The 27875-nt window shown below is 33.9% G+C and overlaps 3 protein-coding genes and 1 long non-coding RNA gene across 11 annotated transcripts in view; 2 read left to right on the top strand and 2 right to left on the bottom strand.

The window, feature by feature from the left end:
- Positions 1 to 737: 737 nt before the first annotated feature.
- Positions 738 to 27875, bottom strand: part of magi3b (membrane associated guanylate kinase, WW and PDZ domain containing 3b) — a 277434-nt gene continuing 250296 nt past the window's right edge. For 2 of the 7 annotated variants that reach the window (XM_087257854.1, XM_087257853.1), the window contains 7 exons: positions 25720 to 25917; positions 24635 to 24722; positions 24398 to 24479; positions 23910 to 24047; positions 6289 to 6424; positions 5897 to 5983; positions 3000 to 3741 (listed from right to left, as the gene is read on the bottom strand). In XM_087257854.1, the coding sequence (XP_087113980.1) occupies positions 5931 to 5983; positions 6289 to 6424; positions 23910 to 24047; positions 24398 to 24479; positions 24635 to 24722; positions 25720 to 25917 (695 nt within the window). In that variant the 3' untranslated portion in view covers positions 3000 to 3741; positions 5897 to 5930. Of the gene's footprint in view, positions 3742 to 5896; positions 5984 to 6288; positions 6425 to 23909; positions 24048 to 24397; positions 24480 to 24634; positions 24723 to 25719; positions 25918 to 27875 lie in introns of all 7 variants that reach the window. The other 5 variants (XM_087257852.1, XM_087257851.1, XM_087257850.1 and 2 more) reach the window with 3 other exon arrangements.
- On the top strand, positions 2023 to 6009 carry LOC147843633 (uncharacterized). The gene is made up of 3 exons (XR_015494135.1): positions 2023 to 4022; positions 4507 to 5075; positions 5301 to 6009. It is a non-coding gene; the product is annotated as an uncharacterized LOC147843633 (long non-coding RNA).
- LOC147843634 (uncharacterized) lies at positions 11028 to 16865 on the bottom strand. The gene is made up of 7 exons (XM_087257991.1): positions 16830 to 16865; positions 16623 to 16754; positions 16179 to 16256; positions 15341 to 15388; positions 15114 to 15221; positions 11654 to 11842; positions 11028 to 11543 (listed from the first exon to the last, which is right to left on the bottom strand). Exons 2-7 carry the CDS (start codon positions 16675 to 16677, stop codon positions 11230 to 11232), a joined length of 792 nt encoding a protein of 263 aa, XP_087114117.1. The 5' UTR covers positions 16678 to 16754; positions 16830 to 16865; the 3' UTR covers positions 11028 to 11229.
- Positions 16776 to 20650, top strand: LOC147843635 (uncharacterized). 2 transcript variants are annotated; one of them, XM_087257990.1, is made up of 6 exons: positions 16776 to 16888; positions 17082 to 17216; positions 17663 to 17770; positions 17976 to 18075; positions 18172 to 18285; positions 20021 to 20650. In XM_087257990.1, the coding sequence occupies exons 2-6, from the start codon at positions 17176 to 17178 to the stop codon at positions 20486 to 20488; spliced, it is 831 nt and encodes a 276-aa protein (XP_087114116.1). In that variant the 5' UTR covers positions 16776 to 16888; positions 17082 to 17175; the 3' UTR covers positions 20489 to 20650. The 2 variants fall into 2 exon arrangements, with proteins under 2 accessions (XP_087114116.1, XP_087114115.1); XM_087257989.1 differs by lacking the exon at positions 16776 to 16888 and having other exon boundaries at positions 16977 to 17216.

The raw sequence follows: 27875 nt of genomic DNA on the forward strand, positions 1-27875 counted from the left end.
CATCTTTTTTTTTTCAATAAATAAACATTTGATCTTGTTCTTGGTATATTAAAGCACAAGTTTCTGGTCATTTGCAATTAGGATATTTGGAGATCAGGGAGTCAAAGACGTGGAAGAGAGAGAGAAAGAGAGAAACAGTCTTAAAGTCCCTGGTAAAGCCCAGTATTTACAACATTAGAGACAAACTGCACGGGTCTAAAAGGCATGCAACAAAACAAAGAGTTTGTGTGATCGGCATGCAGAAAACTAAAGAAGAAGACTCTTTGGGGTAAGGACGTGCTGTTTGTGAGTGAACCGTAAACTTGCATTGTTGTTTTTGGTGATTGATGCGGCGGGTTCCCTTAAGTTGCATAAGGAAGGATTGCATTGTCCTTGGTTTTGAAGGAAATTAATGTCAAGTTCCATGCGTTTGAGCGGGAAGCCTCAGAAATTCTTTATCCAAGATGATTAAGCGGTTTGGATGAAGCCTCATGTTGAATCAGTCTGTTTGTGCAACAGCGAGATTGTTGATTACAAACATGTTTCAATAAACTGAAGAAGAAGCTCATGTTGACCAGCGTCCAGAGGAGATGCTTCACATCAGTGACACTCTCAAACTAAGCATTAGGAAAACAAGGTGTTCAGACCAAAAACATATGCTCGGAAATCAGAAACTAACATAAGACTGCATCTGTTAGAGTCACTGGGGCCGTATGAAACCTTCATATTCACTCAGGAAACAAAGCAAGACCTTGAGATGGATAAACCAGATTGTTTAATACTTAATAATTAAGACCACACTGGAAAAGCAATTTTCAGCTTTTTTTTTTTTTTCCCACTCATTTTCCTTTGGCTCAGTGCCCTATTTATCAGAGGTTGGCATAGCGGAATAAACCACCAACTATTCCAGCATATGTTTTACGCAGCTGATGCCCTTCCAGCCACAACCCAGTACTAGGAAACATCCATACACTCTCTTATTCACACTCATACACTATGGCCAATTTAGCTTATTCAATTCATCTAGAGTGCATGTCTTTGGACGGTGGAAAACAGAAACACCTGGAGGAAACCCACAAGAACATGAGGAGAACATGCAAACTACAAACAGAAATGACAACTGGCACAGTCGGGACTCGAACCTGGCTGTGAGGCGACAGTGCTAACCAATGAGCCATTAAGCCGCCCTTTAATTTTTTAGTTGATTAAGTTAAACTTTTCTTTTCATCTCAACTTACATCGATCAAACTGAAAAAAAAAATGTATGTTGTATAACTTAAATGTAGTTAAAATCTGATTAACTAAAAATAAATGAAATCAAAATAAATTAAAGCAACATGAAAAAAATATTTGTTGTCATGATGGTCAGCAGGTTCACCATTATTTCAAGAATGGATTACAGAAATGGGGAAGAGAGCAGCATATGAAAAAATGATGTATGCAGTAGATTACTAGATGAATTGGATGTTTATCAGAGAAGATGGGGAAAATAGTTGCCATTTTTTGGAGGCTGAAAAAGATGACTGTGGTGAGACGCACAGTAAACATGTAATTATCTTATTTAATTATTTTTGTATGTTTGTTTGTTTGGTTTCTTTATGAGTTTAAATTATTTATCTGAGTTTATTGGATTTATAATAGCAACATCTATTTACTGTAACTGATGCTGTTGGGGAGTGGAAGAGAACGGGGGCATTAAAAAGATGCAATGTTGTACTCTTAAATTCATTCATTCATTTTTCTTCGGTTTGGTCCCTTTATTCATCAGTGGTCGCCACAGGGGCATGAACTGCCAACTTATCCACCATATGTTTTACACTGTAACCCAGTACTGGGAAACATCCATACACACTCGGTCAGACTCATACACTACGGCTAACTTAGTTTATTCAATTCACCTATAGCACATGTCCTTGGACAATGAGGGAAACTGAAGTACCCGGAGAAAACCCAAGCGAACACGGGGAGAACATGCAAACTTGACACAGAAGACTCGAACCAGTGACCTTATTGCATGCTCATTTACAGCTGTATTATTTAATTGACATTTCCTATCATCTGTATTATGCCTAATGAAATGTAAGTTAATTCAGAGTTTTTCATCTACACCACTGTTCTACATTAAAGTTTTAAGAATCATTATTTCATTGGTCTTGGTCTGTTTGTTTGGTGTTTGATGGCAGTGTGCACATATTCAAATTTGGTCTGTACAATACAGCATCAATTTTGCAATGTGCACATATGCAATAATCACACGGCAAGATCTGCAATGTTATGTCAGGTTTATATTAATGTATCCGATGAAGACAATGGTTTTACATTACATTTGATTAATTGAAAATTAAACCACGCTGAGCTGAACTAAACTGAACTTCAACTCTGAAAACTGAACTGACACAGTTACCGTTTACTAGAACTTCTATGTTAAGCTGCTTTGACACAATCTATATTGTAAAAGTGATATAGAAATAAAGATGAATTGAATTACTATTCATCAACGCTTGTGGTTGATTTATTTATATTTTATACAGATGCACTCTCCCCATACAAAGTCATTCCAATCTACCTAAAATGACGAATTCTTCCCAACTAAAGGTATTCATCCATCTAGTAAAAGTACACTCAATATCGCAATGTGTTTCAGAGAAAAATAAAGTACTGCATTGTTAGTTTTTCTCCAATATCATGCAGCCCTGATGAATGATTTAAACTAAATGACACTAGATATTAATGATGAGCTGATCAAACGCGACTGCAGTGTCTTTTCTAGAAGCATTCACATTCCAGCATATATTTCTGGTCTTACAACCTTCTCTTCCAAAGCATCATCAATCTACTCGAAAACATCTCGCATCACTTCCTCGCGAGTGAGAATTCTAACATAACTCGGATCCTTCCAAAGGCCTTCACTTAAGGGTCCTGGGTGGTCAAACACTAGACTCGCTCTGGTGGAGAGCGGAGTCGCATCTGTGCTGTCAATGTCGTCTTTCCTGTTTTCGCTCTCATTTCCTTTCCTTGTGTTTTTGCTCCCGTCTCTAATCATTTCCTTCTTGTTTTCTTTCCTCTGATCCCTCAAAGATCCCTTATCATTTGTTTGTTTGCTCTTCCTGTCTGGGGATATAAGGGTTACTCCATTTTGCATCTCTATATTTCTCTGCTTTTTCTTCTTTTGGGTGCCTTCAAGTTCAGCTTCGCCTTTTCGCTGGACCTCTTCATCTTCTTTGCTCTTCACTTTTCTCTCAGATTCTCTCTCTTGGGTTTCATTTCGCTTCCTTACCGCAGACTCACGTTTTTTCCTCCTATCTGTGCCACTTTTCCTTTGGTCCAAGTGGCTTTCCTCGGTTTCGCCAATTTCCACTTCCTGACGTTCTCGCCTGGACTTTTGAGGGCTGACGGAGCGGCTGTGCTGGCGGGATGATCTGTTCTTCTGGGAGTCTCGAGTGCTTTGTTGAAGCTTTTCTTTGTGGCTGTGAGCTTTGTCTTTGGCTTTGGATGGGCTTTTGGATTTCTCTGTATCTCCGAGATCAAGGAGATTCTCTGCGGAGCGACTCTTGATGCGCCGCGGCTGCTGTGAGACTCTGGACGAGCTGGTGTTTGGTGTTTTGGTGTGTTTCTCCCTCTTGCTGTCTTTAGAGGGATTTAAAGAGCCGTCTGTCAGGCCCGTCCTCTTCTTCACTGAGGTGGATGTTGGATGAGAACTGAGAGGAATGTTGGAAGTGTGGGATCCCGGCGGATCAGGAAGGATAACATCTCCTGCAGAACCTGAGGGACAGAAGATTGGATCTGTTACGCTACTTTGCATTAAAGCTCAATGACTATTTAAAGCCTTATAAGACTGACTATGGAAACCAATTATATCTGCTTGTGCTAAACTGCACTGTGCTAAGCTGTTGTGGCTGGTAGCAAATGCTGGGGGAGACAGAATTCTGGGTAGGTGCTAGGTGACCAATAGAGTAGTGTATTGCTAGAGTGTAAGGGTGGTTACTAGAGTGTTCGGTCGACACTACAGTAGGTGGTTGCTAGAGTGTTTAGCAGTGGCTAGAGTTGTCACCGGCTCGGTCCCAGCTATTCCCTTCACTAACCAGCAGAGGTCATAATCACCGGACTATTGACATTACGTCATCCATCTACACTGATTTCAGACACACCTGACACACATCTTCAATCACATTCCACACACATATAAGCAGCACTCACACGCTGCTTCAGTGCGAAGTCTTGTTTTGCCCCGCAGACATTTCTGAGCGTTTTTCCCTGATTCTGATTTCTTCTTGTTGCCAACCCGGACTGTTTCTTGACCCTGTATTTATATTGCCGCCTGCCCTGAACTTTGCCTGCTTTTGGACTCTGAATCTCTGCCGCCAGCCCTGATCCCAGCCTGTTATCCGATGCCGATTACTAGCCACCTGTCTACTACACCGTACTCTTCTGCTGTACACTTGAGTATATACTTCTTCCTGTTTAATCTCATTTATACAATAAACGTACTGCACATGGATCCATCTTTGTCTGAGCATTCGTTACAAGAGTGATATACAGTCAACATTATTAGCCTTCCTGTGAAATTGTATTTCTTTTAAATTGTTTATATTTTAAAACTGCTGTTTAACAGAGAGATTTTTTTTCAACAAATTGTTAAACAAAATAGTTTACATATAAAACTATTTTGAAATATTTTGGATGCAGCAAAACATATTTAAAAGTTAGTTGTTCTGTTGGTTTTATCGAATATGGACCTTCAGTATGTACTGGGGAGGTTTGCTGCTGAGTGTGATGCACCTCCAATTTAGGGGCCATGGTGCTCCACTGGAAAAAGTTGGCTTGCCATCTCTTGGTTAAAGAAAAGTCCAAGTATCTTGGGGGTTTGTTCACGAGTGAGGGAAAGATGGAGCGTGAGATTGATCAGTGCAGCGGCAGCAGCAGCTGCAGCAATGTGGTCGATGTACCAGCCATTGTGGTAAAAAAACCAAAAAGCAAAGCTCTCGATTTTCCAGACAATCTACGTTCTTACACTCATCTATGGTCATGAGCTTTGGGTCATGACCCAAAGGACAAGATTTCGGATACAAGTGGCCGAAATGAGTTTCCTTTGCAGGGTGGCAGGACACACCCTTATAGATAGAATGAGAAGTTGTGTAATCCGGGAGGAGCTCGGAGTAGAGCCGTTGGTCCTCCACATCAAGAGAAGTCAGCTGAGGTGGCTCGGGCATCTGTTTCGGATGCCTCCTGGACGACTACCTAAGGAGGTGTTCCAGGCATGTCTCACCGAGAGGAGGCCTCAGGGAAGACCTAGGACATGCTGGAGGGACTATATCTCTCAGCTGGCCTGGGAACGCCTCAGGATCCCCCTGAAGGAGGCGGAAGAAGTGTTTGTGGAGAGAGAAGCCTGTGGTTCTCTCCTGAGACTGCTGGCCCCGCGACCCGGCAACGGAAATGCGGATAAAAATGAATGAACGAATGAAGGAATAATTAAAATATTTTTCAACTTAATTTGCAGGTTATCATTTTAACTAGGAAAGCTAGGTTAATTAGAGACCAGTGGCGCAGTAGCCAATAAAAAAAAAATCTTTTTTTTTTAAATAATAATATTGAACTTGAAAATTATTTTCATTTTAAAAGATGAACTACTTTATTCCAGCCAGATTAAAGGAAAATAATAACCTTTCCAGAATAAAAAAATACATATAAAATTTCTTGTTCCATTAAAAATGTTTTACAGGAGGGCTAATAATTTTGCCTTTAACTACAGTATATATACAACATTTATAATGGCTTCAAACAAAATAAATGCATATATATTGTGTGAAACCATTTTGCTTTGGGTCATAATTGCAAAGAGCATGCACAAAAATAGACAAGTCAAGAAGAAAATTTAGCAATTATGCAGCAAAAGAAAGTGTAGTAAAAGTCCCATTACCAAAGAAAAAAGACCTAGAGGAAAACAGAGGCTGTTAGTGATGATGCTCCTGGGGGCAGTAACACACGGTGGAGGAGCTCACACAACCTGTACACAAGACAATAAGAGGAAGGAAAGAAAGAAAAAGAAAGAAAGAAAGAAAGAAAGAAAGAAAGAAAGAAAGAAAAAAAGAAAGAAAGAAAGAAAAAAAGAAAGAAAGAAAGAAAGAAAGAAAAGAACAAAAAATAAAGAAAAGAAAAAAGAGCAAGAAACAAAAAGAAAGAAACAAACAGAAAGAAAGAAAGAAAGAAAGAAAGAAAGAAAGAAAGAAAGAAAGAAAGAAAGAAAGTTAGCAAGCTGGTGATGTCCAGTAGATGGGCATGATCATGTGTTTAAGTGTCATCATGGCTCACTGTTCTCTGGCAGCAGGGCTTGTGGTCGTAGTAACAGCAGCACTTTGTTTCCTCCAGCTTGGATCAGCTCAATGGCTCTAGTGTGACTGATGCCTTGTGTCTGTTCGCCATTGATCTCCACAACCTGATCTCCTACCTGCAAAGGGCACATTCAGACATCTGAACTTTTACGTGTTACATCATTACTCAAATATCTCATAGCTTTCAGCTTTAGACAGTATAGTAAGGGCAGCATAGCTAAAGACCAAATATCATCAATATTTTATGCATCTGCCAGACATTTTTTATTCAAAGCATCCAACACAGTAGTCAACAAATGCATTTTTGTTTTCAAATCAATCCCATGAAAAGTCCGAAAATCCCATGAAATGCCTTCCTGTTGTACTTTACATAACTAAATCAAAATGCCATCTGAAAGACATCTGCAAACCATCATTTAACTAGTTTATTTGTTTTATTTATATATATATATTTTTTATTTATTGACATGTTGTGCTAGAGTTAGCTATAAAGCTAATTAACATCTGTAGTCCATGGGCAGGAAGTTGTAACAAGTTTAACATGATTAAAAAAAATAAAAATAGTACAATATACACTCAGTACAATACAAACAATACATCATAGTCAATAGAATGAAATCAAATCAGTGGTTGCATATTTGATTTTATTTGAAGTTTTAATTTATTAAAAGTGGTACTCTCTCAAATATGCACTGGTATTTTATTTCATCTTTCTGCTGCTCTGACTAAAAAAAAAAAAAACAGATCGTCCAAAAACAGTTCTCTTGGGTTTAACTGAACAATCACCTCCAAACAATGACCTAGGTGTTTTTGAAAGAAAACAATCCACATCCACACTGGCGTTTCACCTAGTGTTTCTGAACAGCTCTTCGTCCACACTACACCTCTGAAAACGCACATCACATGACCACACACACAAACATACAAAGCAGGTGCTTTGAGTACATCTCCCCAGGTGAGAGCAGCGCACATCGGATAGTTCATCAAGGATATCCCGCTGGATCTCATCTCACTTTAGTTGTAAAACTAAATATTTAATTTAGTGATATTTAATTCATCGTATCTCTATCTAACGACTCTTTGGTCTTTTAAATCTATTACTTGTCCTCAGGTAACATGTTTTGCCAGAGTGCAAAGATAAGTTAATATATTAATTAATCTAACCATGTACACTGATTCTGCACATTTGACTGATTGCTTGCCTTTAATTCCTATCAAAACCTATTGTACGTTATACTTTTATAATGGCCTTTATAGATTGATAAACTGATATTCAGCAAAAGAGACAGAGTATGTTTCGTATTATTCGAGAAAATGAAAGGAGGCAGTAATATTATAGGCTTTTGCTGTAAATCTGCATACAGTGAAGATGATGCCTCAACATTTTTGGTGTCTGTTAAGTTGTCAACATCAAAATATGCAGTTATATCATGTTTTTATTGGCTGCAGCCATGTTTTCCCCATCCACGCTGACACGGAGCAGCAGAAAAAATGAAAACGGCCTCAGTTTTTGGCACTCGAAAACTCTTGAGTAGTATGGACGGAAAGAGTACCGTAGATAAAAACGTATGCGTTTTAAAACTAAAACTCATTAGTGTAACGTGGCCCTAGTCTGTCTTATATTGTCCTTGCAGACAATCACACATTGTTTGAGAGGTGGTGGTGCAAGATCATTAAATATTTTATACATTAAACACACATCAGCATAAATATAATAAATATACAATACAAATATAAAGAATATACAATGCTGTAATGTTCATGTGGGCCAACCTGTAGCACAATATGATGAATGAGGGAAGACTATTATATTCATAAAAAGTTTAGCAGCAGTCATTGGCACGTATATATGGAATCTGCGTGCTCAGAAATCCACAGATTTTGCCGAATTTTAGCCCTTCATTGAGTCTATGTATTTACTTGTGTAAATTTGTGTACATTTATATCCCTTCAGGGTCCCACTTTACATTAGGTGGCCTTAGTAACTATGTACCTACAACCCAAATTACACATTTGGTACAGTGTACTTACATTGTACTTTTATGTTCTTACATTGTACTTACATTTAAAGTACACACATGCTTAATATGTAGTTACAAAAGTGTACTTACATATATAGGCTAATTTGTAAGTACACATTTTATAAGTACATATTTGTAAGTACGTATTTGTAAGTACATTATTTTTAAGTACACGTTTGTAAGTACACAACATATTTGCTATTGCTATTTTTTTTTTTTTTGGCAAACATATTTTTTTTTACTTCTATTACACAACAAAGAATTATTGTTTATGGTTACCGCAAGGTGCGCAATATCCTTATTATTCAAAGATGCAACCAATGTTTGCAAAATACATACAGTTGTAAATGTTCATTCATTTAATTTATTTGTGTCAGGAAAGAGTCATTTATTTATGTTGTGGTGTGCACTTCACCTGTTGTAAATAATGCACATAAACTGCACCATCTATTCAGCAAAACGTTTTATTTGTAAACAGTAGTTAATATGCAAAAAATTAGAGGAAATAGCAATGAAAAATATATTTTATAGCATATATAACCTTTGTTTATGTTAGCAAAATGGTTCTCACTTATGTTGTACAGCATTAAATAATGTAAAAATACACATAACTTGATATTACAAATCTAGTAAATTCAATGGTCAACAGTAACTACGATTAATAAATTATGTCAACGTATTAGTTAACTCTTGTTAACTAAGTAAATTTTGTTGTAAAGGGTGGGACCATTTGGACACTCAGGAATATGTACTTAACTACTGTGTACTTACACTGAAAATACACTAAATCTGCCCTCAAAATACAGTGAGGAACCATTGTTGATACACAGGAACTATCGTGTACTTACACTGAAAATACACTAAATCAGCCCTCTTAAAATACAGTGAGGAACCATTGTTGATACACAGGAACTACCATGTACTTACATTGAAAAATGCAATAAATCTGCCCTCTTGAAATACAGTGAGAAACCATTGTTGATACACAGGAACTACCGTGTACTTACACTGAAAATACACTAAATTTGCCCTCTTAAGATACAGCGAGGAACCCTTGTTGATACACAGGAACAACCGTGTACTTACATAGAAAATACACTAAATTTGCCCTCTTAAAATACAGTGAGGAACCATTGTTGATACACAGGAACAACCATGTACTTACATAGAAGATATACTAAATCTGCCCTTTTAAGATACAGTGAGGAACCCTTGTTGATACACAGGAACTACCGTGTACTATACTGAAAATACACTAAATCTGACCTCTTAAAATACAGTGAGGAACCCTTGTTGATACACAGGAACAACCATGTACTTACACTGAAAATACACTAAATCTGCCCTTTTAAGATACAGTGAGGAACCCTTGTTGATACACAGGAACAACCATGTACTTACACTGAAAATACACTAAATCTGCCCTTTTAAGATACAGTGAGGAACCCTTGTTGATACACAGGAACAACCATGTACTTACACCAAAAATACACTAAATCTGCCCTTTTAAGATACAGTGAGGAACCCTTGTTGATACACAGGAACTACCGTGTACTTACATAAAAAATACACTAAATTTGCCCTCTTAAAATACAGTGAGGAACCATTGTTGATACACAGGAACAACCGTGTACTTACATAGAAAATACACTAAATCTGCCCTTTTAAGATACAGTGAGGAACCCTTGTTGATACACAGGAACTACCGTGTACTTACACTAAAAATACAATAAATTTGCCCTTTTAAGGTACAGCGAGGAACCATTGTTGATACACAGGAACAACCATGTACTTACACTGAAAAATACACTAAATTTGCCCTCTTAAGATACAGTGAAGAACCATTGTTGATACACAGGAACAACCGTGTACTTACATAGAAAATACACTAAATCTGCCCTTTTAAGATACAGTGAGGAACCCTTGTTGATACACAGGAACTACCGTGTACTATACTGAAAATACACTAAATCTGCCCTCTTAAAATACAGTGAGGAACCCTTGTTGATACACAGGAACAACCATGTACTTACAGTGAAAATACACTAAATCTGCCCTTTTAAGATACAGTGAGGAACCCTTGTTGATACACAGGAACAACCATGTACTTACACTGAAAATACACTAAATCTGCCCTTTTAAGATACAGTGAGGAACCCTTGTTGATACACAGGAACAACCGTGTACTTACATAGAAAATACACTAAATCTGCCCTCTTAAAATACAGTGAGGAACCCTTGTTGATACACAGGAACAACCATGTACTAACCCCAAAAATACACTAATATTGCCCTCAAAATACAGTGAGGAACCATTGTTGATACACAGGAACTACCATGTACTTACACTGAAAAAATACACTAAATCTGCCCTTTTAAGATATAGTGAGGAACCCTTGTTTATACACAGGAACTACCATGTACTTACACTGAAAATACACTAAATTTGCCCTCTTAAGATACAGTGAGGAACCCTTGTTGATACACAGGAACAACCATGTACTTACATAGAAAATACACTAAATTTGCCCTCTTAAAATACAGTGAGGAACCATTGTTGATACACAGGAGCTACCGTGTACTTACACTGAAAATACACTAAATCTGCCCTTTTGTGGGAGAACAAATGTGTGAACAATTATAAATGTGGTATTTTTATTTAAACTTGCTAATAATTACAGGATATGCAAAAAACAAGTTTTAATTCAGTTATTTTTATTGTAACTTTCAGATAAACTGAAACAGTGTATTTAGGAAACTTTTACAAAATTAGAATTATTTTGAGAAAATATAACAAACAAAAAAGGTCACACAATATGGTTTAAACACATTTCTTTAGATATACAGTAACACAGGAAACCATACGTTAGATGAAAAAAAAACCTCAAAATAATAAGCATTTAGCGAAATTTGTATTTAATTGGCAAGAGTTTTCCACTTTGTTTTGCCGAGAAAATTGAAGCTTTCACTTCAGTGGTCAGGGCCTCCGAGCACCTCTGAGCAAATTCAAAAAGCTTCTCTTGCTGAGGCTGGAATTGGGGGAGGGAGCGGTAAAATTCTGGATCAACAATTTGAATCTCAGCTATAACTGCAGAGAGGGCAAGAGTGTTTCTGTCCACTCCAACCTTTGTGAAAGCTCTTGTCATGCTTCCTTCCTTATTGTATGCTCGAAGAACTTTTTTGTATCTCTTTAGAACGTCTTCTGGAGACTTAGCTGTTGAAAATTAAATAAATAATTTATTAATGCATTGCACATTATAAAAAAAATGGCAAAGTCATTTTCATCAAGAATCAATTCACAAAAAGTACTGATCTTGTATTTACCTCTCACAGTTGAACAGGAGAATGTAGATTTTGACCTTTTTGGGGGGGGTTTCTTCTTTTTGGATTTTTTTTTGTGACATCTTTCATCTTCAGATGATGATGATGATAGGGAGGACGATGAAGATGATGAAGAGGGTAACTCATCACTGTCACTACTAGTGTCTTTCTTCTTCTTTTTCTTTTCTTTGCCTAAATGAAAGATTCATATTAAATTCATTTTTCCTTGAAATGGCTGTCATTTTTAATGTTGGCATAAAATAATCTATTGCATTAGGCATTTTGAGTAACTTGCACTTTGTAAGGTCTAATTGTGTCCAGTAGTTGCTGGTTTTATTGTGAAAACTAATACTGTAATAAAACTAACAAATACTGTATACCAAAATGAAGGCTGATCTAAATGCAGCTTACTACCCTCACTGTAAAAACACTAAAACAATTGCTGCCTTAAAAACATTACTTTTTTTCACTTAAACAGCAAAGTTGTCTTAACTCAGGTTAAAGTTGGCAGGACTTGACAATACAAGTGTAAGTTGTTGTAATTAAGAAGGATATTGATAGTACTTATAGACCTTAGAGTACAGACATTTAATAAATAACCCACTATAAATGAAAAGAATTAACGTATGCTTTTTGTTTTCACAAGCTTTGGAGACATAACATAAATTCTGCTTTTAAATAATAGGTCACCTATAGCTTTTGCCATGAGGCTGTGTTTAAAATAACATCAATGTCTTAAAAATGCACTGCGAAGAGAGCATGATTGTTAACATTAAGATCGCTAAAACTGAACTGTAAAAAATAGTTTGAAAGCAAACTACACTTAAGAGCGATGACCTTTATGCTTTTTTATTTTTAATAATTCCAACTTTTAATGTTAGAATGTTCTAAATGAATAGGCCAGGGTGATAAGTGGGAATAGAACACAGAGCGCAAGCATTATTGATTATTAAAACTGATATTCAGCGAAAGAGATGGTATGTTTCGTATTTTCAATGAAAATGAAAGGAGGTAGTTATGTTAAAGGCTCCGTTTTGTTATAAATTTGCATACGGTGAAGATAACAATCATATAAATAAGTAGCTACACGACACCACAACATTTTTGGGGTCTGTTATGTTGTTAATATCAAAATTAAAATAGGCAGTTCCTTATATCATGTTTTCATTTTATTGTTAACATAGTAAAACAACGTAGCCAGGGTATGTGAATGAGGTTATAAAATACACTGTTCCCTTTAAATATTTACCCGACGTGACCATGGGAGTTTGTTCTCCATATCAAACTTGCGAAGTCTGACAAGGAGAGCAAGAAGACTGAACTTTGTGTAGGCTACTTAATATTGAGGAAAAAGCCCCAATCAGATAGGCGATTGTCTGCAGCCCTGCCTCCATTTTCAGATGTCTCCGTTTTCCCCCATCCACACTGAGACAGAGCAGCAGCATTTCAGAATAAAAACGTATGCGTTTTAAAACTAAAACGTGTTAGTGTAAACGGGGCCCAAGGCAATACCGAAGGCAAAAGGCAGTCCAACCTGGTACTAGTAAGGTGTACCCAATAAAGTGGCCAATGAGTAAGTGTGTGTGTATATATACATATAAGTATATATGTATATATGCATACGAATACAATTTTTAAAGTAGATTTATTTAACTACAAATTTATAGATTTTTATTTGCACAAATTTGTACTATGTAAAGCAGAATTATTTTTAACTGAAAATGTTTAACTTAACTAATATATAGATTTAGCTGACTTTTGACTTTAAAGGTGCAGTAGGTGATTGTCTTCAGAAACATTTTTCGTTGTGCTGATTAAAAGTCTCTTCACAGTCCAATAGTAATGATTAAAGTAAATGATCTAAATGTGTTTATATGTATTTTTATATTCTGAGTAAGGCATAAGACTAAAAAATGTTTATTAAATTAAATATTGTCAGGCCGACATTTCCCATAATTCTGATAAGTAGCCCAAACTGTCAACAAATGTAGTTTTGGGCTTCTGCGCATCTCTGTTCACGCGCATCCGTCATTATTGTGTGCCCGCCTGCATGATTGCCGTGCATTCACGACACGTGCACACAAGACATTCACTGTCGCGGTAAAATCAAATTCTGAATTTAAACTTTTTAAAATCCTGAATCAATATTGGAGTTACTTTTGAACGCTGGAGGAAGGACGACACCATGGCTGAAGTGTTTCTGTTAGACAGGTAATGTTCTTCCACAAAGATGATATAGAGTGTGTTTAAAATGGATTATATACACAGAGGTGTTGTTCAGCCACTAAAATCTCCCAGTGAAAGATTGATGTAACTATTTTCAGTTTTATAAGGACCTTTTACAGCATCTTGTAATGTAGATTTTTATTTAGTTTTGTTAAGTTCAATTCATGGTGATGACAACCGTAAATGTGTATGCTGCACATAGAAAGAAAGTAGGACTTTTATGTTATGTTAAAAGGTCACTTCCGGTGTGAGCGAGAGTTTTTTGTTGTTGTTAGTGAATGGCCATGGTGGTCATGCAATAAAGGAGACGAGCTCTAAACTGTTGTTTTCATTTAGTAACAAGTTTAACAACAAAACATCAGTAAATAGCGCTATTAATAAGTTAAATTCCTGCACGCCGCCAGCCAGACACTAACTACATTTCTAACTGGCAAATGTCATGAACTGGTGAGTTGTCTGCTGTCGTGTCGCGGTGCGCACACTTGCGATTTTAAGAGGCGTGACTTTGAATCACAGTCCCTCCCCGCCATCCAAAGATAATGTGCTAAGCATTTTGGCAGATCACCTACTGCACCTTTAAGTAAAAGTTTAGCCAAGTAAAACTTTGATATAATTTATAATTTATGTCAACACATTCAATCCAAATAAGTTAACATAACTCAACATTTTTAGTTGTCATAACTAATTGCCGCAATATTTTTTTACTGTGTAGGTTAGACCCCTCACCACACCCCCGATTTCATTTTATTACACAAAACTACATTTCTAAACTAATTACTTCTGTTTATTTGTATGTGGATTAATTTTGGATGCTAAGCTCTGGTGAAACTTTTTAAATAAGCAACACCTTTAACAAGATGCTTTCTAAGAAATAATGTGACGTGTTAAGTACCTATTTTTCTTGCTTTATATAAAAAGTAATGTTACATATAAAGCCTATGATTATCTTATTGCCAGGGCCAGACGGAATCTGCGGACGTTTTTTGCTATTTCTGCAGAGAATTTTGGTAAAAATCTGCGGATTTCTGCGGAATTATTTTGGGAGTATCCAGCGGAGTATCATAACTTACACTTTAATATATTAAATAAAAAGTAATAAATTACTGAATAAAAACTGAATAAATTCAGATTTACACATTTGCTCAAGTAAATAAACATAATTTATAATGGGCTAAAAATCTGCGGAATTCTGCGCGCAGATTCCGTGTGGACCTACTTATAGCTTAGCATTACTCACCACAAACAGATCCAAGTGTGCGTCTTAGAAAGTCACGCTCTTCCTCTAGAGATTTTATCTTTTCCAAAAGAATTTCCACAGTTGGACCTTCTGAAGCTGCCTGGAGTCCTTAACACAGACATTCAAATTTACTTTATGTTCTGCCACTTGTTATATAGGCTCTATCAAAGGTCAGGTTTGAAATAACTGTCTTTTAATTTTGTAGCCATACAGTTATTTGATCTCACCCTTCTCACTTTCATCCAAAGAATAGCTGGCAACTGGGCTTGAGTCTTCTGTGAAACAGAATTAACATAGTTACAGTGAGTGCAGCAAATTGTATGATAACATTACAAATAACTATTAAACTTGATATATACTAAAATATACTTACTAATTACTCACCCTCAAGTGGTTAAAATAACAAAAGATATTTTGAAGAAAGCTAAAACCTTGTAACCATTGAACTTCATAGTAAAAAAAAAACTAATTGTATGTAAGTGGATGGTTACAGATTTTCTTTAAAGTGTCTTTCTTTGTTTAAAATAGGAAAGAAACTCAAACAGGTTTGGAACCACTTAAAGATGAGTAAATGATGACAATTTTTAGTTTTGGTTGAACTATCCTTTTAATCATCACCTATTTGTTAAAACCTTACACTTATATAGACAAACTACAGTGAGCAGCATTAATGAGTACACCAATTTCTCACTTAGGAAGCAACACTGATTGACAATCAGTTTCACATGCGGTTGTGCAAACAAACAAACAACTTTTTTTTATTATTTCATATTTTTCCACAACAAATTAATTTGGGTGTACAGTACACATATTTGGACTGTTATATTAAGATATTTTGTTAAACTAGTTCCAGTTTTGGAACTGATAAAGTATAGTATATGCACAAATATATTATTGCACAGCGTCCTATAGATAATATTAATTTAAAGAGAGATTTGTGAGGGTGTACTCATTTATGCCGAGCACAGTAAATACAATGGACAATTTATAAATGGAAACACAAAAAGTAACGTTAGGCTTAGAATAACATTAGAATTTAGAAATGTCCCAAAATATCATATGTACCTGGTTTGTTTTCACAGTCCACTGACTGCTTGGAGAATGTTACCTCTCTGTCCTCATCTGTGACAACAGCATTTATATCTGTAGATAAGCCAGTAAATGATGAAAGACTATGGCAACAATGAATCTTTTTACAGTCCTATTTGCTGAAATAATACACTAAATACTCCACAATGGTGTTATCAAGACTTTCAGATAAAGAGAAAAAATTTTACTTTCAACCTCATAGACACTGCATTAGAAAAACCTTGCATTTAATTGTAATTTGACACAAATATGACACGTTTCTTTTTAGAAATCAAAGTATTAAAAACTTTCAAGGATTTCAGCTTATGACGACCGTTAGCGCGTCATAACAGTCTTGTGAAAAGGGTCAATTTATGTGCTAACGTTACAATCAAGGAAACATTAATGTTACAGTACGATAATAGTGTTGTTGTAAGTTACCTAATGCAGGTACTGCAAGAGTGCGAAGTCTTTTTGTCTTCCTCTTCCGAAACATAACTGAAAGTGTTCAGAATTAAAATTCTGTTTGTAGAATCAGTGTTATGAAGTCTTTTTTTTCACTATTTCCGTATACTGTGGAAACAAAGTACATCATTTGACAATAATACATATACGTATATTAAAGACGTAATTATTTATCTGCCATACCTCCAATGTGTCGTCGCCAGCCGTTGAAATTCGAATAATTTTGACCCCCCAGGCGCCAGGTAAGTCACGCATGCGCGCAACACGTCTCTGAAAGTATATACGTCATCAAATGCAGACCTCTGATTGGATGTTTCGCTCCCGCATTTCACTCCTGCATTTCAAATATATTTAGAAAAGTAGATGTATGCAGTTTTACGATGCGATTAAAATGAATTTATCTGAGCAAATACACCACCTTTTACATCGCTGTAGAAGAGGATCTCATCATCAGAAAAGTTTAATAAAATGGTTTATCAAGAAGAGACTGCTCCATGGTGCACCAACCTGCCGCGTTTGCAGAAAGGAAATGAAGCTGACCAGTTACAAGAGTAGCGACGGTTATATATGGTAAGTAGAGTACTAAGTTACTGTACATTGTGCCATGTTACTATATATAGTATATATTTATACAAATCTTATAATAGGTCTTTAATTTGTATTTATTGTGGCAATGCTTCATACAAAACACACACATAATATACATACAAATAAATAAAAAAACACAGATAAAAATCAGATGACAAACTTTTTTTGAGACGTATTACAAGCACATGAATAAATATGCAGTAACGTTAACGTTACAGTATTACAAAGGGATGAATAAAAATAAATAATGTATTTTATTTACAGACAAATATATTGGTTGTGTTATTTTTATATTTATCTTAGCCTTTTGGTCATGAACCTTACATATTACAAAATGATTGTATAATATTTAGGAAATATTGCCTTAAAATAGGAAATACATGATTGGCTGTTAGTATGTTTTTATGATTTACTGTTTTTTTTTATAGGTTGTGCAGAAGAAAGGGTCATCGCAAAGTTTCATCATCAGTGAGAAAAGGTTCACTTTTTAGCCAAAGCAGAGTACATCTCATTAAGTGGTTGGAATTTATTTACCGGTGAGTGGTAAAAAAATAAAATTAAAATTATATATTATTATAAATAAATTATATATATATATATATATATATATATATATATATATATATATATATATATATATATATATATATATATATCTGTACAGTGATGTAATATGTCTGTAATAATTGTACAACCTAGAGCAGACAGAGGCAGTACTTGTGATGTGCTCTTTATTCTCAGATTTGCACAAGGACTCCAACTCAGGCAAATTGACATGCTAGAGGATAAGATAGCTAGCAGTTCAAGAACACTTTCCCGGATGACAAATGCCATTAGGAAGGTTTGATACTTTAGAATAATGCATTTGGAAACAAAGCAATTAAACATGTCAGTTCATAAATGTCAATAATTAATATTTCTCTTATATGTTGTTCAGATATGCGTAGCTGCACTACAGAGACTGAGAAGAAGAACTGGTCTTAGAATGGGTGGAAAATCAAGACGCAAGTTTATTTCTATTGATGAGTCTAAGTTTGCGCATAAAAGAAAGGTAAATGGAGCATGAACAAATGAGGTTAATTAAAACAGGGAGAGATTTTTTATTTTAGTTTAGTTTTTTTTTACTTAAGTCAATATACAGTTGAAGTCAGATTTATAGGCAGTGCGATATGGCTGTATATCAGCACTGGTGGGAGGCGTGCTTTAGTGTCCCACCAGTGCTGATATACAGCCTTATCACACTGCTATGAGTGTGATATTGTGTTTATACAACAGTTCGACGGCACAATTGTCTATATAAAAAAAAGAAAATCAAACACAGAAAGTCTAAAAACCCTTTTGTATTAGGAACTACTTTCTTCCGCCATTCATTCACATCTGCAGCTGACGTCAAAACAGCAGAAGCCATTACTAAGTCACCAACCTCACTTTAGAGCTAGTGTTTGAATGATTCTCATGCGTAATGTATAAAGTGATGACAAAACAGGTGATTTTGCTGACATTTTAAGATTATAAGGCTGAACTTGACATGAAATGCCCTCTGTCTACAGAGATATTTTATTACAGTGTTACAGTCTACAGTATTTTTCTTTTGCAATCGAGATATCACAATAATTAACCCCAAAAAAAGCAGCACAATCACTACCAGACTGCTGTTTTGTTTGCGATAAGGAGGGGGTGTTCGGGGGTGAGGTCTCTGAATAACACTTTTGAAAAAGGGAATAGGAAAGTAACTGTATTAAAATAGACACTGTCCTTATAAATAAACTGCATAGTTGTAATCTATTCAAAAGAGAGAGATCGACTTAGAATATCACTTACCTGTTTAATAATGATTTGATCAGCTGTTGTTATCACTCTTTTAATCTTCTAAGCAAGGGCTTATGTGCTCCTGGCGCCATCTTGTGGATAGACAACGTCAATCGTCTTTGGCTAATGATGCCAACGCACTTAGAATCTCTTATATTATAAATTATAAATATTTTGAAATAGGCACTATCCTTATAAATAAACTGCATGGGTGCAATCTAAACAACTACATCCTTGACTAAAAAAAACATAAAAGTACAAAATGTTGTCTAATAGCTGCAATATTTGTCAACTGTAAAGTGTCCTTGTCGCTGTACGTGGGCGGAGAATTTCAGAAGAATAAGGAGTACAAATGCTGTTATTGCAGAATATCACATGGCTATCAGTCGATCAGATTTAAGAACCAGACAGACCTGTTGTATAAATATATATTAAACAAATTATTTAATTGTTTTATAAGTTAATTAAATACTTGATATTTGGCTTAATCCATTTTAAATGATTAAGTCATCTTAATTCAGGATGTCTGCGAATTCTTAAAAAATATTAAAATCATTTTAGAGAAAATTAAAGCCCTTAAAAAGTATTAATAGGTTTTGATAGTTGAGTTCCAAGGCCATATGTTTTTATTATACATGTATTTTTTATATTATTTTTATTACTTAATATTTAAATTTGCAAAGGGGTAGTATCTCAAATAATTATCTTGTGCTTCGTTTCCTAACCTTTTAAAATATGTTTAATTGATAAGGAGCTGTCACAAGATTTGTTAGATGGGCTTTTAAAAAGTTAGTATTCAGTAAATATACTTCAACATAAAATTTCACCAATGTTACTGGTTAAAATCTAAAGTGGCGACGAGGTCTTAAAATGTATGAAAAGAGTCTTAAAAAGGTCTTACAATGTATTCAATTTATATTAATAAAAACATGATTCCTTTAACCCTATAATCTAAAAAAATGTTGTTTTGTTTTTAGTATAACCGTGGTCGTTTTCGTTCTACATGGAGAAGAAACAGCTGGGTGTTTGGAATGCTGGAAATCAAGGGCCAAAGACGTTTGCCAGTTTTAAAGATAGTCAAAAACCGCTCAAGACAGACTCTTGTGCCCATTATCAGAAGGCACGCAAGAAGAGGATCTACCATTTTCAGTGACTGTTGGAGAGCATATGCTCAGGCTCTTCCTAGACATGGGTACAGGCATTTTACTGTGAACCATTCAGAAAACTTTGTTAATCCATACACTGGTTGCCATACACAGCACATAGAACGTGCATGGCAAAGCATCAAGTCACAGGTTAACAAGCAAAGAGGCAACAAAAGCAAACAGCTCTTGAAAGAGCATTTGAAATGTATTCAGTGGTATCAATGGTTAGGCAAACAAAACAAAGCAGGAGTACTTGCTCAACTGTTTCATGACATTAGGAAACATTTCAAAATCTGTTAATTTGCAACCATAAAGAGTTGTACTACTAAGAAATTGGGTAAATATATGTAGATCCAGAGTGCTTTATTCTTTCTTATCTATAACAAACGAATGCGAATTTTAATGTCATCTTTGTAAATTTAGCATGTAAATTCTATGTATTAAAATGTATATTTCCTGTTTTTTCTGTTTAGTATCACATTATTTCCTTGGACTACAAGTTCTGCACTGTATTTTAAGAGGGTATTTTTTTTTTGTGTATTTTTATTGTAAGTACATGGTTGTTCCTGTGTATCAACAATGGTTCCTCAATGTATCTTAAGAGAGCGGATTTAGTGTATTTTCAGTGTAAGTACACAGTAGCTCCTGAGTATCAACAATGGTTCCTCGCTGTACCTTAAAAGGGCAAATTTATTGTATTTTCAGTGTAAGTACACGGTAGTTCCTGTGTATCAACAAGGGTTCCTCACTGTATCTTAAAAGGGCAGATTTAGTGTATTTTCTATGTAAGTACACGGTTGTTCCTGTGTATCAACAATGGTTCCTCACTGTATCTTAAGAGGGCAAATTTAGTGTATTTTTCAGTGTAAGTACATGGTTGTTCCTGTGTATCAACAATGGTTCCTCGCTGTACCTTAAAAGGGCAAATTTATTGTATTTTTAGTGTAAGTACACGGTAGTTCCTGTGTATCAACAAGGGTTCCTCACTGTATCTTAAAAGGGCAGATTTAGTGTATTTTCAGTGTAAGTACATGGTTGTTCCTGTGTATCAACAAGGGTTCCTCACTGTATCTTAAAAGGGCAGATTTAGTGTATTTTCTATGTAAGTACACGGTTGTTCCTGTGTATCAACAATGGTTCCTCACTGTATTTTAAGAGGGCAAATTTAGTGTATTTTTTATGTAAGTACACGGTAGTTCCTGTGTATCAACAAGGGTTCCTCACTGTATCTTAAAAGGGCAGATTTAGTGTATTTTTGGTGTAAGTACATGGTTGTTCCTGTGTATCAACAAGGGTTCCTCACTGTATCTTAAAAGGGCAGATTTAGTGTATTTTCACTGTAAGTACATGGTTGTTCCTGTGTATCAACAATGGTTCCTCACTGTATTTTAAGAGGGCAAATTTAGTGTATTTTCTATGTAAGTACACGGTTGTTCCTGTGTATCAACAAGGGTTCCTCACTGTATTTTAAGAGGTCAGATTTAGTGTATTTTCAGTATAGTACACGGTAGTTCCTGTGTATCAACAAGGGTTCCTCACTGTATCTTAAAAGGGCAGATTTAGTATATCTTCTATGTAAGTACATGGTTGTTCCTGTGTATCAACAATGGTTCCTCACTGTATTTTAAGAGGGCAAATTTAGTGTATTTTCTATGTAAGTACACGGTTGTTCCTGTGTATCAACAAGGGTTCCTCGCTGTATCTTAAAAGGGCAAATTTAGTGTATTTTCAGTGTAAGTACACGGTAGTTCCTGTGTATCAACAATGGTTTCTCACTGTATTTCAAGAGGGCAGATTTATTGCATTTTTCAATGTAAGTACATGGTAGTTCCTGTGTATCAACAATGGTTCCTCACTGTATTTTAAGAGGGCTGATTTAGTGTATTTTCAGTGTAAGTACACGATAGTTCCTGTGTATCAACAATGGTTCCTCACTGTATTTTGAGGGCAGATTTAGTGTATTTTCAGTGTAAGTACACAGTAGTTAAGTACATATTCCTGAGTGTCCAAATGGTCCCACCCTTTACAACAAAATTTACTTAGTTAACAAGAGTTAACTAATACGTTGACATAATTTATTAATCGTAGTTACTGTTGACCATTGAATTTACTAGATTTGTAATATCAAGTTATGTGTATTTTTACATTATTTAATGCTGTACAACATAAGTGAGAACCATTTTGCTAACATAAACAAAGGTTATATATGCTATAAAATATATTTTTCATTGCTATTTCCTCTAATTTTTTGCATATTAACTACTGTTTACAAATAAAACGTTTTGCTGAATAGATGGTGCAGTTTATGTGCATTATTTACAACAGGTGAAGTGCACACCACAACATAAATAAATAAATGACTCTTTCCTGACACAAATAAATTAAATGAATGAACATTTACAACTGTATGTATTTTGCAAACATTGGTTGCATCTTTGAATAATAAGGATATTGCGCACCTTGCGGTAACCATAAACAATAATTCTTTGTTGTGTAATAGAAGTAAAAAAAAATATGTTTGCCAAAAAAAAAAAATAGCAATAGCAAATATGTTGTGTACTTACAAACGTGTACTTAAAAATAATGTACTTACAAATACGTACTTACAAATATGTACTTATAAAATGTGTACTTACAAATTAGCCTATATATGTAAGTACACTTTTGTAACTACACATTAAGCATGTGTGTACTTTAAATGTAAGTACAATGTAAGAACATGAAGGTACAATGTAAGTACACTGTACCAAATGTGTAATTTGGGCTGTAGGTACATAGTTACTAAGGCCACCTAATGTAAAGTGGGACCGATTTATTTACAATTCAGTTTGTAAAGTAATATTTTCTGTCTTTTAGTAGAGATATTATATGAGAAACTTGCTTTGTTTGGAATAAGTGGATCTTATTGGGTTTGCACTGTAAACATTAAATAAAATGTAGAAAAATATTATTTTTATTTCATAAATTAAGTTTTTAATTATGATCCTCTCAAAATCATTCCGCATAAATCTGCCGATTTTTGACAAAATTCTCCACAGAAATAGCAAAAAATGTCCGCAGATTCTGTCTGGCCCTTGTCATAGGAAACTGGTGCCTAATGTTTTCAGATATCCTCAGGGATGCTCCAACACTTTTGGAAAACTACTTAATGTTTTTTTTTCTTCATTTAAATTTGAGTCAATAATTATACCTAACTATTTAAAATAAACAATATTTAATATTTCTCCATTAACTAAAATATCTGAGCAATCCTCCTCCAAAGTTAGATTTTACAACATCCATTGCGTAAAACATATTTCAGAGTAATTAGTGGTTCATTTCTCTGTGGCGACACCTCATAAATCAGAAAGTTAGTGAAGCGGAGTGAGTGATTTTACATAATTTAAAGCAATAGTTCACCAAAAATGAAAATGCAGTCATCCTTTGCTCACCCTTCACTTGTTCAAACTAAACAACAATAGAAGATATTTTGAAGAAAGCTGGAACTGTAGCTGGATTTGTTTTTCAACTATGGAAGTCAATGGATGCCAGCATCTTTTTAAAATATCTTTTTTTTTTTTTTTTTTAAAGAAAAACCACATGAGAGAGAGAGAGAGAGAAAGAGAGAGAGAGTAAATTATATTCATTTTCATCCTTGAGTGTACTATCCCTTTAAATGCACTGTTCCCTCAAATTCCATCCTCAATCTGTGAGTTATTAAAGAGTGCTGTGCTGTACTGACGTGTATCCTGCCGTCCTGTAAAGCAGGGCCGTCCTCAGCCAGACGCAAGATGTAGAGGCCCATGTTGTACTCCGTTCCTCCTCTCAGACTGAACCCGAAACCACGAGGACCACGCTCCAGCTCAACTGCAATACAGCCCTATGTAGGAAACAATTCAAAAGCATAAATAATATAATAATATAAAAGAAATAATATAAATAATAAAACATGAATTTAAAACTACAGAAAACTGCTAAATTACAGACATTTTTTAGAGTGTATATAGACCCCGGAGAACTTATAAATAAAAAATAATCTATAAATGCAACTTATGGCATTTATTATGTATTTTCCTCTTGAGATGGCATGAACATGCTTTTACAGTATATGAAATACTGGTTCTAATCATTTTTCATGCTTTGTTTGGATATACTCGAATTTGCATATGCATCATGAATGACCCTTCATGCTTAGGTAGATATATATAGTGATATAAGTGGGATTCTTGCCTGTTTGGACTCTTGCCTGTTTGGCGTTTTATACTCCGTCCATGTAAGCTCGTCCCTGATCTCATCCATATCCAAATTATACCTGCACATACAGTCAAAAGCACACATTACAGTGCACAGATTCAGCTTAAATCCTCCTTAAAGAGCTTAATTTGATCTGTGCTTGTAGAATTTACATGGTTTCTCAACGTATTTACAAAGGAAATGATGTCATCTGAAGTGGTTTAAATACTGCACCTCTCTTCCTGAGTGGATTTGAGGATCTTGTGCTGCGGTGCTGGACTTTGTTTGGCTGAACTGGCTCCTGAAGGCGGGCCTTTGTACTCTTTAAACAGCAAATCAAAACAAATGGATTATCATATGGGCTGATACACAGTAAAGAACAGGTTTGCTTAGCAGCATATATGTGAGAGACTGTAATTAAATTTTAAAAAGTGTCAACATTTATTTTTCTTACTATAGAAGTTAGTCGTTACATGTTGTTTTTTTAGCTTTCTTCAAAACATTGCTTGACAGAGCAAAGAAACTCATAAAGGGTCAGTAAATAGTGAGTAAATAGTGAGTAAATATTAATTTTTGGGTGAACTATCCCACTATCACAAAAATAATGCCTTTTTATTGCTTAATATATCAAGATTTAATTAGCAAAATTAAATGAATGGTTGTTTTTTAATTAATATTAAATTTGATTAATTAGTGTAGTATTTAGATTAGGGATTTTACATTCATAAAATGCATATTAAATCTATAAGTAAATAGTCTACTTTATTTTTAAACTTTCATAAAGCATTATTTGTTTTATTGTGCATTGAAGAGTTCATTTGCAAAACAAAAAAGAATACGAAAAACTAATACAAATTATACGTTTACTTTAAATAATTATACATTATTGATTTTTGTAACTCGACAAATAATGACAGAAGCTCTGTTTTTATACCAAAAAAGGATTTACAAATCTGGCTCTGAGTGTTAAAGTACTCATAAAACAGCATTCACAACCCATTTAACTTTTTGTAATGTGACTTATTAATTATATTTAACAATAAGATCAAGATCTCTAAAAGGCCTGCTTTATTTTTTTAATCATATTCATGTCTAGGTGGCAATTATTTTAATGCTCTGTTTTTGAAATAGGCTAGTAATTGATGTAACTGCCCTTCAAAAAGCACTCAATTTAAATACGCATGCATAATTGACATCAGATTTCTCTGTGGATATTAGCGTTTCAATTAAAGCTACATTATTGCGTTAGTGTGGCAAATCAAAGCATCAGGCAGAGGTTGAGAAAGCGTGGATATTTATGTGACGTTTGATTATCTCACCGTCCTCAGGAACCACGGTGAGCGTGACTGAGTTTCCGGCGTCTTTGATGAGCTGAACAATGTCGTTGTGGGAGAGCTCCACAATGGACTGACTGTTCACAGCGGATATACGGTCACCCACGTTCAGCAGTCCACATCGGTCAGTCGGACTGCCCTCGATTATTCGACCGATCTTATGAGGAATCACTGAAACACACACTTAGGCAAATCACTTAGCAGAATTGCAATGGCTTGATTTATTTAAAATTATAGTGAATGGATTAGGAAATGTAACAATTCTTGGGGGTTAATACAGATGGATGAAACTAAATAAAAAAGAGCAGAGGTTTCAAGCCACATTTTAAATGTTAGACTATTTCATTTTTAATATGCAATCTTAAAAATGACAATGCTAAATGTAGAAGAGCATCTTTAGTGTCAACATTACATTAAAGCACTGCAAATATTTAAAAAAATATTTTAAATATATATATATATATATATATATATATATATATATATATATATATATATATATATATATATATATATATATTTATTTATATAATATATAAAAATATATATAAGTTTTAATTAAATAAAAAATTAAATAAGTAAAATAAAATAAGTATAACAGATATTTGTACTTATTTATTTCATGTAAATTAAAATAAGAATTTAATGCAATTTTACCTATATAATAAAAAGCTTAAATTAAATATGTGCATTTTAACAACTGACTTAAGCATGTATACTTAAAATTAGTGTGAACATCAATCCATTACTTTAAACCACCACTAATACTTCTAAATAAGTACATAATTTTTTTATTCAACATAAATGTAAAAAATTACAAAGAAATAAATATAAAAAACATATTTATATAAAAATCCTACAATTGTATTTATTTCATATGATAATAAAATCATAAACAATTAAAATATTAATTAGATGCAATTTTAACTACATAATAAAATGTTTATATTATAAATGTGCATTTTAACAACTGACTTAAGCAAGTATATTTAAAATTATTGTAAACGTCGAGCCATTACAATAAACCACTACTAATACTTCTAAATAAATACATAAACATTTGAAATTAAATATAAATGCAATAATTGAATATAAAAAAATATGCATTTAAATAAATATTAAAAAAGAAATTGGATTTATTTAATGTATAATACTAAAATCATGTAAATTAAAATAATAATTAAATTAAATTTTAAACTATATAATAAAATGCTTATATTAAACCACTAATAATGCTTCTAAATAAATACACAAAAATGTTTTTATTAAATATAAATGTAATTATTACAATAAAATAATTATAAAAATAGAAATGTATATTATTATTTTGAAAATCTTAAAATTCCATTGATTTAATAGAATAATAATTAAATACTAATAATTAAATGCAATTTAAAATTATATAATAAAATGCTTATATTAAATATGTGCATTTTCACTACTGATTTAAGGATGTATACTTAAAATGAGTGTAAACATCATTACATTACATGAAACCACTACTAACACTTATAAATACACAAACATTTTTAATTAAATATAAATGTAATAATTACAATAAAATAAATAGATAAAAAAAAGAAATTTATATAAATATAAAAAAACCCTTAAATTGAATTTACTTAAAAATAATAATAAAATCATGTAAATAAAAATAATTCAATGCAATTTTAAATGATATAATAAAATGCTTATATTAAATATGTGCATTTTTACAACTGACTTGATGTATACTTCAAATTAGTGTAAACACTAAGCCATAACATTAAACCACTTCTAACACTTCTAAATTAATATATAGACACATTTAAATTAAATATAAATGTAATAATTAAAATAAAATAAATATAAAAATTTGCAATTTATATAAATAAAACTGTCATAATAATAAAATCCTATAAATTAAAATAATAATTAAATGCAATTTTAACTATAATAAAATGCTTATATTAAATATGTGCATCTTAACAATTGATGTAAGGATGTATACTTAAAATTAGTGTAAATATCAAGCCAAAATTTAAACATCACCATGCATTTCTTCACAACACAGTTCTTGACTTCCACTGCTTTTTCCCCCTAAACAGTATCTATTTGAAAAATGAGTCTGCGACTTCTTGTGCATCAATGAATGTGCTGTT

Source organism: Danio rerio, chromosome 6 (assembly GCF_052040795.2).
Source record: "Danio rerio strain M-AB ecotype USA chromosome 6, GRCz13ab, whole genome shotgun sequence".
Taxonomy (NCBI): domain Eukaryota; kingdom Metazoa; phylum Chordata; class Actinopteri; order Cypriniformes; family Danionidae; genus Danio; species Danio rerio.

Excerpts from the sequence above, each read along its gene's own strand:
- LOC147843634 (XM_087257991.1), bottom strand. The coding sequence starts at position 16,677 with ATGTTTCGGAAGAGGAAGACAAAAAGACTTCGCACTCTTGCAGTACCT. Across the intron at positions 15,222-15,340 it reads TTTGGATGAAAGTGAGAAGG|GACTCCAGGCAGCTTCAGAA; the intron begins GTGAGATCAAAT and ends GTCTGTGTTAAG. Across the intron at positions 11,843-15,113 it reads CACACTTGGATCTGTTTGTG|GCAAAGAAAAGAAAAAGAAG; the intron begins GTGAGTAATGCT and ends TCTTTCATTTAG.
- LOC147843635 (XM_087257989.1), top strand. The coding sequence starts at position 17,014 with ATGCAGTTTTACGATGCGATTAAAATGAATTTATCTGAGCAAATACAC. Across the intron at positions 17,771-17,975 it reads TGGTTGGAATTTATTTACCG|ATTTGCACAAGGACTCCAAC; the intron begins GTGAGTGGTAAA and ends CTTTATTCTCAG. Across the intron at positions 18,076-18,171 it reads TGACAAATGCCATTAGGAAG|ATATGCGTAGCTGCACTACA; the intron begins GTTTGATACTTT and ends TATGTTGTTCAG.